General features: G+C 42.4%; 2 protein-coding genes across 4 annotated transcripts in view; one reads left to right on the forward strand and one right to left on the reverse strand.

Moving 5' to 3' along the window:
• ADAM17 (ADAM metallopeptidase domain 17) overlaps window positions 1–3563 on the forward strand; it is a 27435-nt gene extending 23872 nt beyond the window's left edge. For both annotated transcript variants that reach the window (XM_083431614.1, XM_083431615.1), the window contains exons 17-19: window positions 432–520; window positions 764–820; window positions 1746–3563. In XM_083431614.1, the coding sequence (XP_083287740.1) occupies window positions 432–520; window positions 764–820; window positions 1746–2099 (500 nt within the window). In that variant the 3' untranslated portion in view covers window positions 2100–3563. The remainder of the gene's footprint in view (window positions 1–431; window positions 521–763; window positions 821–1745) is intronic.
• Window positions 1–15237, reverse strand: part of IAH1 (isoamyl acetate hydrolyzing esterase 1 (putative)) — a 27019-nt gene extending 11782 nt beyond the window's left edge. The window contains exons 1-8 of one of the 2 annotated variants that reach the window (XM_083431825.1): window positions 14892–15237; window positions 10449–10501; window positions 9233–9381; window positions 7531–7692; window positions 6282–6403; window positions 5800–6023; window positions 1618–3649; window positions 30–1400 (exon numbers count right to left, since the gene is read on the reverse strand). In XM_083431825.1, the coding sequence (XP_083287951.1) occupies window positions 5838–6023; window positions 6282–6403; window positions 7531–7692; window positions 9233–9381; window positions 10449–10501; window positions 14892–14978 (759 nt within the window). In that variant the 5' untranslated portion in view covers window positions 14979–15237 and the 3' untranslated portion in view covers window positions 30–1400; window positions 1618–3649; window positions 5800–5837. Of the gene's footprint in view, window positions 1–29; window positions 1401–1617; window positions 3650–5799; window positions 6024–6281; window positions 6404–7530; window positions 7693–9232; window positions 9382–10448; window positions 10502–14891 lie in introns of those variants that run through there. The other variant, XM_083431826.1, reaches the window with a different exon arrangement.
• Between the last annotated feature and the right edge of the window lie 2637 nt (window positions 15238–17874).

The raw sequence follows: 17874 nt of genomic DNA on the forward strand, positions 1-17874 counted from the left end.
GGTAAAATGGCAGTAAAAAAGATCAACTGTTGTAGGGCAGAATTGAAATAGTTTAATTAAAAACAACAACACCCACAGAAGTCTTGGAGAACTAAGAGAGCGCTCACTTGCAATTCCACAACATCGGGAAATATAGTAACATTTAAACATTTTGAAGATAAAGCATTATATCCAACTAAGTCATAATCAGCTGTACTCATGAACATTTTCTTGGGTTTTTAAATTCATTCTGATCAACTTTAGTCCATTTCAGTGGGTCTATTCTGATTTAAAAACAAGTCATTCAGAATTGTATCTACTGAACAAATTATATGATCCTGTGACAGCAGATGGACTAGCTACCACTTGAAAAATATTTGTAGAATTCTTAACACTGGACGCAAATATATTTTGTCTGCCTCTGAAATTGGGTGTATCTTTTGTTTTTGCAGGAAAATTTTTAGCAGACAACATAGTAGGATCTGTGCTTGTATTCTCCTTAATATTTTGGATTCCTCTAAGCATTCTTGTACACTGTGTGGTAAGTTTCAATTACAAACCTCATGAAACAGATCTCTTTAATTTCTGCCCACACTTAAAGACAGGTGTTTATATTTTGCTTCATTTATTAAACACAATGTGCAGGTGAATATACTTGAGCTTTACTCATGATAGTGGGTAGTTAAACATTTAGGGAATGTTCTACCCTGAAGTTAATTGGAGTGGACAGGGGTGGGTGGGTGTCTTCCATAGCTGACTTGTTACATTTCCCTCTTTTTAATAGGACAAGAAGCTGGATAGGCAGTATGAAGAGAACACCAAATCTCTGTTTGGCCCCAGTGTAAGTTTGCTTTTTTCTGAATAATGTTTTCAGTATCCTATTTGTTACAAAACAGACGTGACAGAGGCTTGCAGAGACTTCTCAGTACTGAGAACTATTCATGATGTTTAGGATGAACAAATTTCCATGGAATAAATGTATCTTCCAGATGTTGATACACTTTTGGTAAACCACGCTGGAAGTTTTGTAGAATTGTGGTTTATACATCTTTTCGTTTTTAAGTTATGAACTTGCTTTCTGTTCAGCTGAATGCTCTAATTTTGTAGTACTAGGAATTCCTGTTCCCAGGGCATTTACACTTGTCTACTCTCATTATTTGGATTCTGCTTTATTTGAATCGGCTACCGTTATTGATAGATGGAAAGTTCCAAGCACCAAAACATCTATCCCCCATACTCCTCCAACATGTTAAAAAGATATTGAAGAAATTAAACTAAAGTTACCTCAAGATCCTAGAGTTCATAGTAAATCAAAATTATTAAAGTGATTTGCTCCTCTGCCACTATTGATGCCAGGATTTGTATCTGCCAGAATTCTGGGATTGGTAGTGCTAGTCAGTCTTCTGCCATCTGTGTTGAATCTTAGTACAGTGGTGCATCGCAAGACGAAATTAATACATTCTGCAAGTTTTTTCGTCTTGTGAAGAACCACTATGTATTGACGGTTTCCCATAGGAATGCACTGACGGTTTTTTAAAAAAGACGCAAGACGTTTTCGTCTTGCGAAGCAAGCCCATAGGGAAATTCGTCTTGCGAAGCAACTCAGAAAATGAAAAACTCTTTCGTCTTGCGAGGTACCACTGTACTGCCTGGTAGCCCTACAGAGCATTTGTGGACAGCTTGCCCAGAGATTGAAGAGGTCTGGCACTGTGTTTTCGGCCCCCAGTATTGTTCCGTAACTGTGCTGCTTGTTTGTGTCCTTGCAGAATGTTGAGATGTTGAGCAGCATGGATTCGGCCTCTGTTCGAATTATCAAGCCGCCTCCTGCAGTGCCATCGACTAGCCGGCTCCAGCCCCTGCAGCCTATTGCACCCGTCTCTGTGGCAGCGGTGGTTCCGAAACTGGACCATCAAAGAATGGACACCATTCAAGAGGATCCTAGTACAGACTCTCACATGGAGGATGATGATTGCTTTGATAAGGTTCCTTTCCCAAACAACAGCACAACTGCCAAGTCGTTTGAGGATCTTACAGATCATCCTGTCACAAGGAGTGAGAAAGCATCGTCCTTCAAACTGCAACGCCAACACAGAGTGGACAGCAAAGAAACGGAATGCTAGTCTCTAGCTGCCTTTGGAGCTGTTGGCTCTCATGTGCAAAAATCATGTTCAATTTGATGAACTAAAGCCATTTCATTATAGAAATATCCTGTATGTGTATATATTGTATTGAAAAACAGAAACAAGGAAGTGACCTACTGCAGATGCTGGCCATGTGTATGATCTTCTTTAGTTTCAGTGTGAGTGCTATGTACACACAGACTCAAGTGTACTGAAACTTTTTGAATTTTTTTCTTGTAGTCTTGATTTGAACATTTCCTTCAGCCTGTGGCATAGAGGCATAATCTGCCTAATACCAATTGTTTCTTAGTATTTTATAAAGTGCCTTTTCGTAGTTGAACAGCACTGCAAAGTTTTTAGAATACAGAAGCCCCAATATGTAGTGATTTACCTTCTTGTATTACAGCATTCAGCAGTATTTTTCTTTTAAAATGGAAAAATGAGGTGAACATTTTAAATTACGAAAGACTTATGAAGTGTTATGGGGGAGGGGTTAAGGTAACACAGCAAATCTGATAAATGTGTTCATGGTCATTTGAAACAGGACTTTTAATTATGCAATTTTTGACCAGCAGCTAGTAGAGACCTAAGCAATGTTAAAAGTTCCATTTATTTCAGCAGGGCTTTAAGGGCACATGACAATGTCATGGATGATGGCCTTTTTCTACAAAACCAAGTGGGTAAAAATGTGCATTGAAACTTTACTCCTTCAGCTGTGTGGGGAGATAATTTTATTCTAGCAAATTGCTGCCTGCCAAAATTTGATTAAAAATAGTGCTGCTGACCGTGGCTTTCGTGTGATACAAATCTAGAAAGGAGATGTCATGAAAGCATATAGATGTGTAATGAATACAGTTTTTTGCTTGTTTGAGGGGGTGAGGTCCAGACAGAGTTCCTGTCCCCTTCCCCAAGGAGCCTGTCTTATATGGGTGGTTTGGACACCTCCTGAGATCTGTAAGCAATAACACCTTCATGTTGGTTGCTGAATTCATGTGGTCACTACCCTTTCTTATGGTTGGGGGTGGTGTTGAGACCCTGCAAAGTTTTTTTTCCATATAAATTGGCAGGAGGAGACTGATTTCAATACTGGGGCCTGTGACTATAGAAATGCATGGACAGAAAAAAGTGGTGTTACTGCTTAAATAACTATTTTGCAACATAATCATGTTCTACATTAATTTGTGTAAAATGTACACATTTAATAGCTGCATCAAAAGCCAACAAAGTATATTTTTAAAAATCCTCAGTTATGAAAGACTTGTATTTTTTCATATCTGATCAACCAAACCTGTGACAAATGTGTCTTTTTCATGGATACTTGTTACACTAATACTTGAACTTGTGCCCTTTTGGTATTTGTAACCATAGTCTGATTTTAGATTTCTTACTTAGCAGTAAAATTTTGTGTAAGAAGTGAACTCCCAATACAATGTAATAAAGTGATTTTTATACCTCTCCTTAAAAGCGCTGTGTGCAAGCTGACTTCTCTTTGTAGTAAATGCACCTTCTGTAGAGGTGTGATTTAATCAAAGGCATATTACCATGATTGCCTGTAATAAACAAAGAATGGATTAGTTGAGTTCAGGTACTGTTCTTCCCTTTTTATTGCATTCTGAAATTGACTAGGATGAAGCATTTCATTTTAGTAGTTGGGTTAACACCAGTATTTTGTATGCTAAAGATAAGCAACTGAAATAGGATTATGGCACTGCCAGAACTTAATGTTATCTGCCATTTTCCAATGATATCCCACTAAATTATTTTAGCTCCAAGATTTAAGTGATGGCTATTGCCAAAGTTTTTATGAAGTGGGATTAACGTTGGTTTGTACATTAGACACTGGCCCAATTTTGCAGTCACATTAAATCATAAAGCATGATAGGAACAAGTCAGAGCAAACACTGAGCTTTTATACTCTCCCCTTGCCCCGACCCATATTCTCCAATATAGCTGCAAGGAGATCAGAATTAAATTTTTTCTCTACTACTTATGTCAACAGTAACCACAGTTTTGTTAGTTTGGACAATGTAAGTTGTGCTTAAGCAAAAATAGAAAGAAAGGCTTCTGAACTCCTCATGGCTGAACTAAAGCAGCAAGTGGAGACCCTTGTCAGGAAAACATGCTAAACTATGGTTTAGCATGATGTCTGAACACAGCTACTAGGAGGCTGTCAGCTCAGAGAGCCTCTCTAGTTACATTTAATTACAGCAACACCTTTCAACCCTCTCTTATGATGTATCTCACTTCCTTTATTTGTCTAGCAAAAGAGCAACACCACTGAAAACAGAAGTCTGTAACTACTACCATGCCTTGATCTCATTTCTCTGAATAAAATAGCTGCTTGCAGTCAAAGAATGTAGATAGGGCAATGATATCCAACAGTATGCAACCAAAGAGCACAAAGGGAAGAGCTGAAGGCAGCAATCCAGGCTTTAAGCAACTATGTGCCTTTCTGGGAAATGGTCGCTTGCCTCAAATAAACTGATACCTGTATTTTATAACTAGAAATATTCACTAATCTTACATGCTGCATAAAATATCGCAAACGTTTTTTGAATAGCCAAAGGCAGTTGAGTTTCAATATTTGAATAGGACAAAAACATCAAAGAACACAGTGTGGCATGAGTGTTCCAGACAAACTCAAAACTTATTTTGTTTTCCAATTGAATTTTTATTGAAATATGACAAAATATAAACTTCCCTTTATCTAAAGAATGTAAGAAATGAATTTGTTGAAAACCAGTAACCTTAAGTAAACCTGGGAGGCAAGTTCTTAAGTTTATGTGCTGCCTGGAGATAGTAATCTGAAATTACGGTAATTACACCTTACAGTTCAGTTCTAGTGATCAACTTGACCAGGGGTTGGCAACCTAAGACCCATGGGCTGGAAGCAGCCCACGAAGACTGTTTAACCAGCCCATGAGCCACCCCCAAACTGAGCCACCTGTTCGGTGAGCGAGTCCCCCCGTGCTGCACTAAACAGGCACAGCGGGGGACTCTCTTCCGTGGCTCCAGAAATTGCTTCTGCGCAGACGCCGAAAATCACTTCTGCACAGGCACGGTTTTCAGCATCTGGGCATGCGCAGAAGCAATTTCCAGCATCACGAACATGTGCAGATGCGATTTCTGGAATTGCACTGAATCTCTGCAGGCGTGATCCGGCCCATGCCAGGTACGCCTTGCCAACTCCTGAACCTGAGATGACCTATGATTCAGAGCTGGTTCCACTGCTATGACTTAAGAGACATCAGTTCCAATTGCTATGCCAGCTCCAGGCTTCTATCTGCCTCATGTCCTGGCTGGTTGTGAACCTTGGGACTGAATATGGGAGTGGCTCTGCTGCCAAAAGTCTGGGTAAAAAGCTGGTCACAATAAAAAGAGCATATAAACTACTTGTGGCGTTATTTTTGTAGGAACGATCGAGACAGTAAACACAAATAGCTCAATGTTAATAGGAGTTCAAATAATATTAGCTAAAACACAAAATATTGTGTTAAGAAGCTTATAAATGATACAGTTACTATGGAATTACTCCGCTTCAAGTTCAGTTGGTCACTGCAATTACTGGATTGTTTAAATATGCCTTAAGTATTGCTTGAGGCACTGCTACAGCTTAATGCCACTGTTTAATGAGGAAAAATTGAAATGATTCAGACAATCTAAAAATATAGGAAAATTTATTTTGTATTTGAAAAGATACCTGCTGTTTTCTCTCCAGCAGCCACTGTTTTATAACTTTTATAAATCATGAAGATTCCCCTGAAGGCTAGCTTCAGGGTTGAGATGATCTACATCACGCCAGTAGGGAAGCATTACAGGGAGTGCCGATGTTCTTTGTTCCAGGAGTGACCAAAGCTGGTTTGCTAGAAAATTGTTTCCTTCTGCTGATAAATGAAGTCCATCGGAGAGGTAGCAGCCAAAGTCCTAAAACGGATGTTTTCAAAAGATACAACAAACTAGTCTGGTGACTTTTTAGAAGGAAATGAAAGCCAAACACATTTAAGCAAGCTACTACTGTTCTACAGAACCACGGCATGCTTCAGTTTAATGAGTCCCAAACTGACACATTGTTTCTAATGACATTCTAAAAACTCACTATTAAAATGTCTAGAGATTGGTTGGGTTGTCTTGCCCAACATAAAGCAACCAACAAATCCAATAAATAAATAAAACGGGTCATACCTGGTTATTTTTTTGCATAAGTGTCCACAGATCAATGATGGAAGTGCCACAATCACTGGCTACTTTAACACATGCCTTGGCATATTCTCCTGTGGTAGAGTTGAGGCGGTTTAATTTTTCACCTGTTGAGAATTGGGGGTTGGCAGGGAGGGGGAAAGGTCAACAAAAGGAGGGCTTTAGATTTTTGCTTCTTGCTTTGATAAATCATAATTGTGCTAAGTCCACATCCAAATATAATTTGAATATGGCTTCAAGGATCCATATGCCTAATTGCATGTCAATATGAACACTTGCTAGGGTAAGTCAGGTTGCTGAAGTAATATCTGAGCTTTTCATGTGGGCAATTTTGCTCCCATTTTGGTCAGACCTATGCTTGCTTTTATACATCTTCTGGAATTTTAATTTAGTTTATTGTGATTTCTGCTGTGTAATGACTTGATGTTATCCATTATGATTCAATGTATCTTGAACACTCCATGTATAATTAGAAAGTTGGAGTAGAAATAAACTCGAGTGTGGAAAGGACCTTCAGCAGTTTACCCTTAGCTATGGGCACCAAAACCAGGCTGTTCTCAAGCCCTCCCTGCCTGCATTTCCCTTTGGAAAACACACTCCAGCTGCTTGAAAAAAAAGTATCCAGTGGCTCCACAAGATGCTTTTTGCAAGCCTAAAACCGTCTTGGGAGAGGGCAAGGAAGGGACATGGTGGGCTGGGCAGCGAGGCCCCAAGGATTTTTAGTTTTCCACCCCTGGAAACTCAGTACACAGCAAAATATTTTTGTTCACATACCTACTGCTGGATGGTGGTTTTTGTTTTTTTAAAATAATCGGATCTACATCCACAATGCTGCATGTTTTCATTCTTATTTTGAAGACGTTGGATGCACACACACTTCAATTTAATGAGGTGTGGATGATGGAACAAAGTTGGCAGAGACCATGTGAGCAGGCTAGTGTAAATTATCTTACAGCACTTCCCAAAACTGCATTTGCCACAATACTAAAAATGTGTTAAGTCTATTTTCTTGCTGTTCAGAAGCACCAGCTAATCAAGACATTTTGCTTTGCTTCTATAGCATTTAAATCATAGCATAGCAGTTCTATGATCACACAGCAATGGCCACCAGTTGTCACTTAAGAGAGTTACTTCCTATAGAACATGTAATAGGTTGACCACTAGAGTGGTCAGAGCTTAGGTACACTATTTTCTTTTCTTCATCCAAAATGAGAGGAGATAAAAACTCTCTTACCTTTGGCAATGCACTCTTTTCCCCAAGCTGCTTCATGCAGGGGTGGCGGCGTCACCAAAATTACTTTATCCTCTGTAATGTCTACAGACTTGAGGTACTGTATCATACTTTTCAAATTGTCAGCGTACTCATCCAGTGGCACATGCTGTTTAGGGTTCACATCTGTTCAGGGAAGAGAGTTTACATTTAGGTAAGATGGTTCACATTACCTTCCCACCTGCATTGCTCTAATGGGCCATGTGGGCATCCATGCCCATTGATAAGCCAACTGTATGTTTACATTACATCAAGCTGTGGAAGAGGAAGGGGAAGAAGGGATGCAGGGCCCACCCCAGCTCTGCAGAGAAGCCAGGCTCCTTCCTCCAACAACTATTTCCTGCCAGCAGCCATTACATCGGGTTTCAATAGAGAAAGGGAAGGGAAGTGGGGTCACTCCATTGGTGTAGCTGAAACCAACAACTTTGGGCTCCTCCTGGCCAATCTGTGACTAAGAAGTTATAACCTGAGGGTGCTTATCTTCTCCCTCTTAACCCATTTTCCTTTTATGTTGTGTCTTTTTTAAGATTGTAAGCCTGAGGGCAAGGGCTGTATTTTTGTGTAGATATATTTAAGTCACTCTGGCAACTTCTTAAAAAAAAATTATTATTATTTTGCTATGGAGTGGAATAGAGACAATTTGAATAAATAAATATTGAGCTATGAGTTATTGAGACAAGACAAGAAATACGATAAATTGTCATTTTAAGCAAATGTAATTCTACTTTTGCGTACAAATATTACACTATTAGAGGGAGATGAACTGAATAGGCACAATCTACGTGCAGAGACAACGCAGCCCTGTTCTCTTCCTACACACACGCACAAACACAGGCAGAATGTTGAGGGAGATTTGCAGTCATGAGTGCCTCTTATTGTTTTACCCAGCTCTCCCTGTCACATTGGTACAAGCAATCCTAGAATCAACAGTGCCTGCAGAAGTGGGACAGGGGTGCACTCAGTAGATAGCCAACATCTACAGTCCACAAATGTCCGTGGTTTTATCTTGTGCTCAATTCCCTTCTTGTTTTCTCTTGTGCTCAATTCCCTTCTTGTCATCAAAGCATAAGAGCCCTGTTAGATCAGGACAAGAGCTTGTCTAGTTCAGCATTCTGTTCTTACAGTGGCCAACCAGATGGCTATGACAGGGAAGCCAGCAAGCAGGACCTGAGTACAATGGACACTGAGGGTAGAGCATAGCCACCATGGCTAGCAGCCGCTGATAATCCAACATTGCCCACACTCCTGGCAGCAGTAACTGCAAGCTGTGAAGTGCTCACATGGCATGGGTTGCACTTTTAAACCATAATTAAAGGTGTCTGCTTAGTCCCACTTTCCAGTCCTCTAGTTTACCACTCAAGCACTGAGCTAAGTGCATAGGAAGCTACCAGTGTTACAAGCCCTGGAATTTGCCGTATGTTTGGCCATAGAAACAAAGAAATGCAAAATTCATTGCTGCTTTACTTAGTATTTTGTTTTATTTCTATGCTGCTCAGAAAACGTATTTTTTTATTGAAAGGTAGCACATAAACCTTAAAAAAATACGTTTAAAAATAAAGTGTTTGAAATGCTAACTCTCAAATATCTGCAATTACATGTCTACTGCAACCTGATGAACCATTCTGGGGAAGAAGAGTGGGAAGGGGAGAGTAAAACTATACTGCACCTTTTAAAGCACCATCATTGGCTCCAAAGAAGACAGTTACAGCAACAGTGTTCTTAGCGTCAGAATCTTTGCTGATCAATCTTGGAAGAGCAATTTTTGCCCACCTTGTGTTATAGCCAGAGAGTCCGCGATTCAGAACATCACATTTTCTAAAAGGAGTATATTTGGAAAGAAATGTCATCCTGTAATAATACCATGCTCTGAATGTGGAAGACTAGTCAGCCGCCTGCACAAGTATCTACCGTATTTTTCGCCCCATAGGACGCACCGCCCCATAGGACGCACCTAATTTTTTTGGGGGGGGGGGAATAAAGGGGAAAAAATTATTCCCCCCCCCCCAGGCACGGAGCAGGCTCGGGGGAAGCCCGAGCTTCCCCCGACCTCAGCCCCCAGAACAGCCTGCTATCCGCAAGCCTAGGGAGCCGCGCTGGTCTCCCCAGGCTTGTGGAGAGGTGTGCGAAGCCCGGGCGCACTCTTCAGCACGCACCAGGCTTCGGAATGCAGGGAGCCCCGCGCAGCTTCGCACCGGGCTCCGGAGGGTGGTGCAGAGTTGCAGGAAGCCCGGGAGCGCAGGCAGCTCTGTGCCACCCTCCGGAGCCCTGTGCAGCTTCGCGCCGGGATCCGGAGGGTGGCGCAGAGCTGCAGGAAGCCCTGGAGCGCAGGCAGCTCTGCGCCACCCTCCGGAGCTTCGCGCTGGGATCCGGAGGGTGGCGCAGAGCTGCAGGAAGCCCGGGAAAGCCTGCATTCGCCCAATAGGAAGCACACACATTTCCCCTTCATTTTTGGAGGTGAAAAAGTGCGTCCTATAGGGCGAAAAATACGGTACTTTCTTTTCCTCCACTCCTCACAGTAAACTACATTTCACAGTGTTAAAACAGAATGCCCTATTTTCACAGCATGAGTGTGCACTTGTGCATCTACAGGCAGTATTCTCTCACATTTCCTGATTTATGTGATTGCAGGTTTTGTTTGCTTTATCTTCCTTTTAGTATTAAGCAATTGCTTCTTAAAAACTGAGGCTTTACATTTTCAGTAACTGTTTCCAATAAACTTCAGAATTAAGAAGTAAAAGAACAAAATTATCAGGGGTTTTTGATGTTACGCATCAAACAAATGAAGGCTCTCAAAAGAATAATTATTTTCAGATTATCTTCCTAAACACCTGAGATATTTCATTTTTAAACCCAGCTGAAACACAACATTAACTATGTCTTACCTAGCCAAGCGGTGAGCAAGTGAGGCTCCCCATCCATTTTCTTGGAAGGAAAACTAAACGAGAGGAAAGTAATGAATATTTAACAAAATTAATTTAAGTTGCACGTCACTGGACGAAATAATGCATTTCTGCCTGCTCTCCGTAGCATTCTGGTCTCTGTGGTACTGCTGCTCTATCATCACTCCACAGACAAGTCGGGTTTGCTGTTAAACAATATACCATATTTTTCCATGTATAAGACTAGGTTGGTTTTTTTACCAAAAAAATTAGGTTTAAAATTGGGGCTCATCTTATACACAGGTAGTGCTGAGGGGTATTTTCTTAATTTGGAGTCCCCAAAATTGGGGGCGTCTTATACATGGGGGCGTCTTATACACGGAAAAATACGGTACATCAGCTAAGGCTATCTGCTAGGACGCAGTACCACTTCTTACCTGGTAACTTGCTGCTCTAGCATTGCTCCCAAGGCACTAAATAGATACATACATTAAAGAAAGAAAGGCCAATTAATGCAATCAAGAGAACCAAGCAGCAAAACTTTTCTTGAACCAACAGCAGCAAGGATACTCATCGCAAAGTATTGGAAGACACAAGATCTACCCACCTGGGAAGAATAGCAGATGAAGCTGATGGACTACATGGAAATGGCGGAAATGACTGGCAGAATCCGAGACCAGGGAGAAGAGTCGATGGAGGAAGATTGGAAAAAATTTAAACTATATTTACAGAAATATTGCAAAATTAATGAATGTTAGAAGAATACTGGAATGAAGTTATATGGTTTTAGCAGAAATGTTATTAAGGATTATGTAAAAACTGATTGTTAATGGGCAAAAGTGGAAAATTGAAAGCAAGACTGTGTCAAGATAAATTATAGATGAAAAAACTGAGAAAGAGGGAAAGGATTTGCTGAACCAGTTAATTTGAATTAGAATACAAAAAAGGGAGGTGTGAGGAAGTCGAGGAAACAAGCGAATGAAACATAAAGATATGAAATTTGGATGTGCTTTTAAATGTTTTTGTTTTTTCGTGTTATTTTGTTGTATTGTTTCTTTTTCTATTTTTGATGTATTGTTTGTTGAATTTTTGTATTGTTTTTCTTTACCTTTTTTTTGTAACTATAAAACACCTAATAAATATTACTTTAAAAAAACCCAAAAACTTTTCTTGAATCTTCCCAAGTGTGCAGCTTTGCATGTTTCAGTGCTTCAAAAAGCTTAAGCCCAGGCTTCACCCTACAGAGCTACCTTTCCTCCACCCTCCTATTCCTTTTTTCCTCGTGTGTTGCACAATTTTAAATTGTAAGCCTGATGGTAGGGACCCTTTTAATACCAATTTTGGAAACAGCTCAATGGGGGGTGGGGGGGAGGCAAGAGAGGGGGGATTTAGGATGCAAATAAGTAAATAATGAATGAATGAATGAGTGAATGAACTATAGGATGAACGCAAAAAATGATTGCTTTCCTTTCCATGAAGGAACATTCGGAAAAATATTTGTGTTCGTATGCAGATTTTGTAAATTATGAGAGTAAAGACAGATGAAGGGCAGGGGGTCTGGCAACAGCAACCCCCCCTGTTATTAACAACACCACGGTTGCTTTTGCACGGTGCCACTGCTTGGAGAGTTTAGAGGACGCCCCACTTATCTTTACCTACACTGCAGTGGCAAGAGAAGAGGCCTCAACCTTGAGCCAGCCCTAGGCAGTTGCCATTGTATTAAACCAGCATTTCGAAAACAGATGCCCCAGTCCACCAAGGCTGAATCAACATACAGTGGTACCTCGGCTTACGAACTTAATCCATTCCAGAAGTCCATTCTTAAACCGAAACTGTTCTTAAACCGAGGTGCGCTTTCCCTAATGAGGCCTCCCACTGCCGGTGCCCTTCCACCGTTCAGATTCTGTTCTTAGACAGAGGTACAGTTCTCAAACCGGGATACTATTTCCAGTTTTGCGGAGTTTGTAAACTGAATCATTCTTAAACCGGAATGTACAAGCAGCAGGCTTCACTGTGTCTGTCTTTTAAACTCCGCTTCCTAAACCATTTCAGATGTGGCTCCCAGCCTCTCACACTCAGCTTGGCCTTCAATGGCACTTTGGGGCACCAGGTAAAAATGTACCTCCCCCCCCCCCGCCATGTTTTATTGGATGAAGACCAGTAACATTGCTTGGTGTTAACTGCAGCTACTGAAACTTCTGCAGCTGCTATTGCATGTGTTAACACGCTGCATGCGTTCTTGCCAAATTTTGTGCACAAATGCATACTTGTGATTTTAAATCCTGTCAAGTTGCTGGGCAACCTTTTTGCAGGACGAGCAACTAACAACAACGATGCTGAGATGATGATGATAATGATGTTATAAGAAAAAAAATCTGCTCCCTTTCCCTTATGGGGTATTCCGGAGCTCGTATAGAGTCCTTAAGTGGGTTCCCTATCCGTAGGAAAGTAAGCCTGATCCTTTATTAAAGGAACTGTTGCAACAGGGTCATCACTCACCACACACAGGAGGGAGGAGAACCCTGAACAATAACGCACAAGCCCTTATATAGACTTTTGAAATTGCCTACCCTGTAGCCCAAAACCACCCCCCTAAAACATCATACATACATCACAGAAGGAAGGGGTCTACAGCAGAAATCATACCTGCCAGGATACCTGAGAGTGGTCACTGATGGCATTACCTGGGCAGTCTGGCCATTCTTTTGTGATGGTCAATACTTTAGTTCCCGAGTCCAGGTCACAGGCTTACTTTAAAAAGGTAAAGAACCCCTGACAGTTAAGTCCAGTCACGAACGGCTCTGGGGTTGCAATGCACATCTCACTTTATTGGCCGAGGGAGCCAATGTTTGTCCACAGTCAGTTTTTCCAGGTCATGTGGCCAGCATGACTAAGCCGCTTCTGGCGAAACCAGAGCAGCGCACGGAAACGCCGTTTACCTTCTGGCCAGAGTGGTACCTATTTATCTACTTGCACTTTGATGTGCTTTCAAACTGCTAGGTTGGCAGGAGCAGGGACCGAGCAACGGGAGCCCATCGCGGGGATTCGAACTGCCGACCTTCTGATTGGCAAGTTCTAGGCTCAGTGGTTTAAACCACAGCGCCACCCGCGTCCCTTTATTCATACATAAATACGTCCTTAAGACAGGATTTGCAAGCCAAAAGACAATAGGAAGGTTTTCCCTATATAGTAACAACAATAACAACAATAATAATAAATTTTATTTATACCCCGCCCTTCCCAGTTCAGAAAATCTGGCTCAGGGTGGCTAACAACAAATTGAAAACACTTAATTGTAATACAACATAGAAACAGCATAAAATACAGTATAAAAACATGAATAACAATAAAATTCAAAGTTCATAAATCAATCTGGGGGAAATCCATCCAATAAGCATTAGATAGTCACCAGGGCTAGATGGCTGAATTGGTCCTACTTGGGCCAGTGAGGAGGCCAGGGGAGAATTAGCTGTGGGGTCTCAGAGCAGGTAATCTTCATAAAATGGAAGGGGGAGGGAAGAGAAGAGAAATAAAAGATCAGGCTGAATTCAAATTAAAGGCTAGGCAGAATAGCTCCGTCTTACAGGCCTGGTGGAAGGAAGGTAAATCCTGAAGGGCCCTAGTCTCATGGGACAGAGCATTCCACCAGGTCGGAGCCATCACTGAGAAGGCCCTGGCCCTGGTGGAGGATAGTCTGACTTCTTTAAGGCCCGGGACCTCTAAACTATGGTTATTCATGGACCTTAAGGTCCTCTGCGGGGCAGACCAGGAGTGGCAGTCCCATAAATATGAGGGCCCTAAGCCACAAAAGGCTTTAAAGGTCAAAACCCGTGATTCCTGCAGAGGGTTGGGCTAGATGAACCTTGGGGGTCTCTTCCAACAGCATCAGGAGAGCAAAGGCTGTGAGGCCACCCCACACTCCACCGAGGAACAAGGGCCTGTGTGTCCTTAGCCTCAGGTTACATTTGCCTTCCTTTACTGCAGAGGAGTATTTGAGTTCATTGGGAGTGTCAACATGCCTTTAGGATTGCTCTACCATAACACACATGGTTCATATATATTTAGATATGTGTGCATTTATGAATACTTATTCTATATTTGAGACCTCAAAATTACTATAACAACAACGCTGATTTCCCCACCAAGACCCCACTCCTGTGTCTGCAGCAAGACAAAAACCAAGTCGGCTTCCCTGTCCGCTCTCCTCCTTCCTTACAATTCTGCTTCTCAGTGGCTCGTAAACGGGTGGCGGGTGGGAAAAGGAGCCGTTGTTGTCGGCGGGGAAATCAGAAGTGGGGCAGGACAAGGCCCCACGGCGAGGCGTCAGGGGCGACGCTTGAGAAAGAGCAGACGAAGGCCCCTGGGCCGGCCTTCGCCGTCGTGACACGCCTTCCCAACCGCTGGCGGCGAGGATGAGGAGGAGAAGCCACCCCTCGGGAGAATTACCTCAGTGATGGAGTCTCCGAAGAGGATGACCCTCGGTGGGGACCACAGAAGCCGCCTCCCGCAGGCCTGGGCCTCAGAGAGGGCCATGAGAGTCGGTCGTGTGGGCGGCGGAGAGGCGGGCCGCTTTTGAGGCCGCTCTTTGCAGCGCTTGCCTTCCGCTCCGCTGAGCTGAGGAGGAGCCGCCGCCGCCAACAGAGGGGCTTTAGGCGAGGCTGCGGCTTTGCCCACTCTCCCTCCGTCTCTCCTGGCCGGGTTATAGCGAAGGAGGCGTAAAAAACCTGAAGGCCAACCCGACGCACCTGGGGAGCCTCACACCTGCAGCAGCAGCAGCACACGAACGGTTCAAAGTGTGGCTGATTTAAGCAGCTGGGTGATCAGGGTTCAAATTCCACCCCCTGAGCTCCATGGCCTAGTCAGAATTTGAACCCTGATTTCCCAGCTGCTTAATCACACACACACACAATATTTATTACATTTTATGTTTTACAATTTAGAATATTCATTTAACCAACCTTAAAATATCAATGACTTCCCTTCTTCTCCTTCCATGGTTCATTTTGCATGACATAAATCCCTGCATATTTTATGTAAACCAAGCCATTCAGTATTCCATTATTACATCTTAATAAAACTTATTTATACTGTTGAATTTATCTTAACGTTTCCAAGTGTACACAATTTCCCCCCATATATTCCATAAACATTTTCCAATCTACTTTAAATGTATGTTCTTCTATATGTTAGATCTGCAAGCTGCACATATTCCATTAGTTTAAGTTGCCATTCCTCTTTAGTTGGGACCCTCGCTCATTTTCCATTTTTGGGTTAACAAAACACAGGCTGCAGTAGTGGCATACATAAATAACCTTTTTTGACACCTCATAGGGCAAGTACCGTTTATTAAATTTCTATCCTACCTTTTTAATCTGAAGATCACAGGGCGTTTTACAACAGGAAAAAAGTAAAAAATATATATGGGCATAGCCAAGGGATGGGGGGCAGCTGCCCTCCACCCTAGATCCACAAACATTATTGTAAAGCACTCTATTATTAGAGGTTATGACACTCCCTGTACAGCAGAAGCCTGCCCCCCTGTAATGTCCTCTTCACGTGGGTATTTTTAGCCGTGATTGTACAACTTTGATCTAAAAAAAGAAAATTTGGCTGCCCCCCCCCCCAAAAGAATACTAGATACACCCATGAAAATATAGGATAATTAGATGAAGTGAGCCAGGTGTAGAATCATATGTGCCACCTTCAGCTTCTTGGAAGAAAGGTGGATATAAATTGTATTTATTTATAAAAGTATATATACACCACCCCCTCCTCAAAGGACGCAGTGGTGCATAGCAATACATTTAATGGCTACTGAAGAAAATTAAAAATGGCTGCATAGGCCTGCCCCAGGGCACCTGCCAAATTGGTTGGAAGTATTCCACAGCATGAGGGTTTATTCCCTACCCCCTGCAATCAACCCGTGTATCACTTTTAAAATAGAAACTGGAGACACTGCATGCCCAACTTCTGGTTGAGGTCAGTCGGGCCTCTGTAAATGCAATAAAGAATGCTAACAACATTAATAGCAACAGCACTTTCCCACTCATGTTCCTAAGCAACTTTAGGGTGAAAGGTGGGTAATCGATCAAAATAATAACTGGTATTCAGTTGCATACTGTCCGATGCTGGAGGTTATGCTTAGTTAAACCTGCCCTCCATGAAGTTGTGTTATCATCTACCCATCTCTGCCATTGCCACCCCCATATTGTGCAGTGTTGTGTGCAGAAGTACTTTCCTTTTTGTCCATCCGGAATCTTACTGCCAATGAATTTCATGGAGCAACCTCATTCTAACATCCATCTCAAGTCTCTTCCACCTCCTCCTCGTGTACTCAGTTTGCAACTTGCTACACAGCAAAACCTAGCTGCTATGCTTTTAACAGCAACCTGATACGGACAAATCAAACAAGAAAACTTTTTGCAAAGGAGCTAAGTGCTAAAATGCCAGGGTGGGGAGGGGAGACGAACCAAGAGCAGAGCAGCTAAAATTTCTTAATTGACTTTGTTACTCTTGGAGTCAAGAAGCTAGCATTGCCAGGAACGTTCTGGTGCATGTATGTAATTTTAGGTCTGTGCGATAATTAATGTCTTGTAAGTCAATCAAGGACACAAAGCACACACTGGGTCTAAAGAGGTGTGTGCATATATATGTATCTGTGTATACTCTCATACACATTCTAGGAGTTTCCCGAAATCCAACTGTGACCTCTGGTGTCACATCAGAGATAGTTTCTAGTGTCTTGGAGCAGATTCCCAGGTGGTGCAGAGGGCTATAGTTAAAAGAGGGAGCTTCTGAAGCTTATTGAAGTTTCCACAAGTTACTTGCGCTTTTGGTCTTTGTAAGTTTTATAATCAGGCCATTAACAAGAGACATATTTTTAAATATATTTTTAAAAGATAATACAATTACTTTGTTACAGAGGAGCTGTCCCTAACAATATGATGTTATCTTACACATACAAGAGGTTGCATATTTCTGCTTCTTAAAGGTAAAGGTACCCCTGCCCCTACGGGCCAGTCTTGACAGACTCTAGGGTTGTGCGCCCATCTCACTTAAGAGGCCGGGGGCCAGCGCTGTCCGCAGACACTTCCGGGTCACGTGGCCAGCGTGACAAAGCTGCATCTAGCGAGCCAGCGCAGCACACAGAAACGCCGTTTACCTTCCCGCCAGTAAGCGGTCCCTATTTATCTACTTGCACCCGAGGGTGCTTTCGAACTGCTAGGTTGGCATGTGCTGGGACCGAGCAATGGGAGCGAACCCCGCCGCAGGGATTCAAACTGCCAACCTTTCGATCGGCAAGCCCTAGGCGCTGAGGCTTTTACCCACAGCGCCACCCGCGTCCCTTTTCTGCTTCTTAGACCTTATTAAAAGGCTCACTTCCTATAATACATTTCCATCTTATATCAACAAGTCTGCTATTGCCATC

Source organism: Podarcis tiliguerta (assembly GCF_965153285.1).
Source record: "Podarcis tiliguerta genome assembly, chromosome: 3".
NCBI classification, from domain to species: Eukaryota; Metazoa; Chordata; class Lepidosauria; order Squamata; family Lacertidae; genus Podarcis; species Podarcis tiliguerta.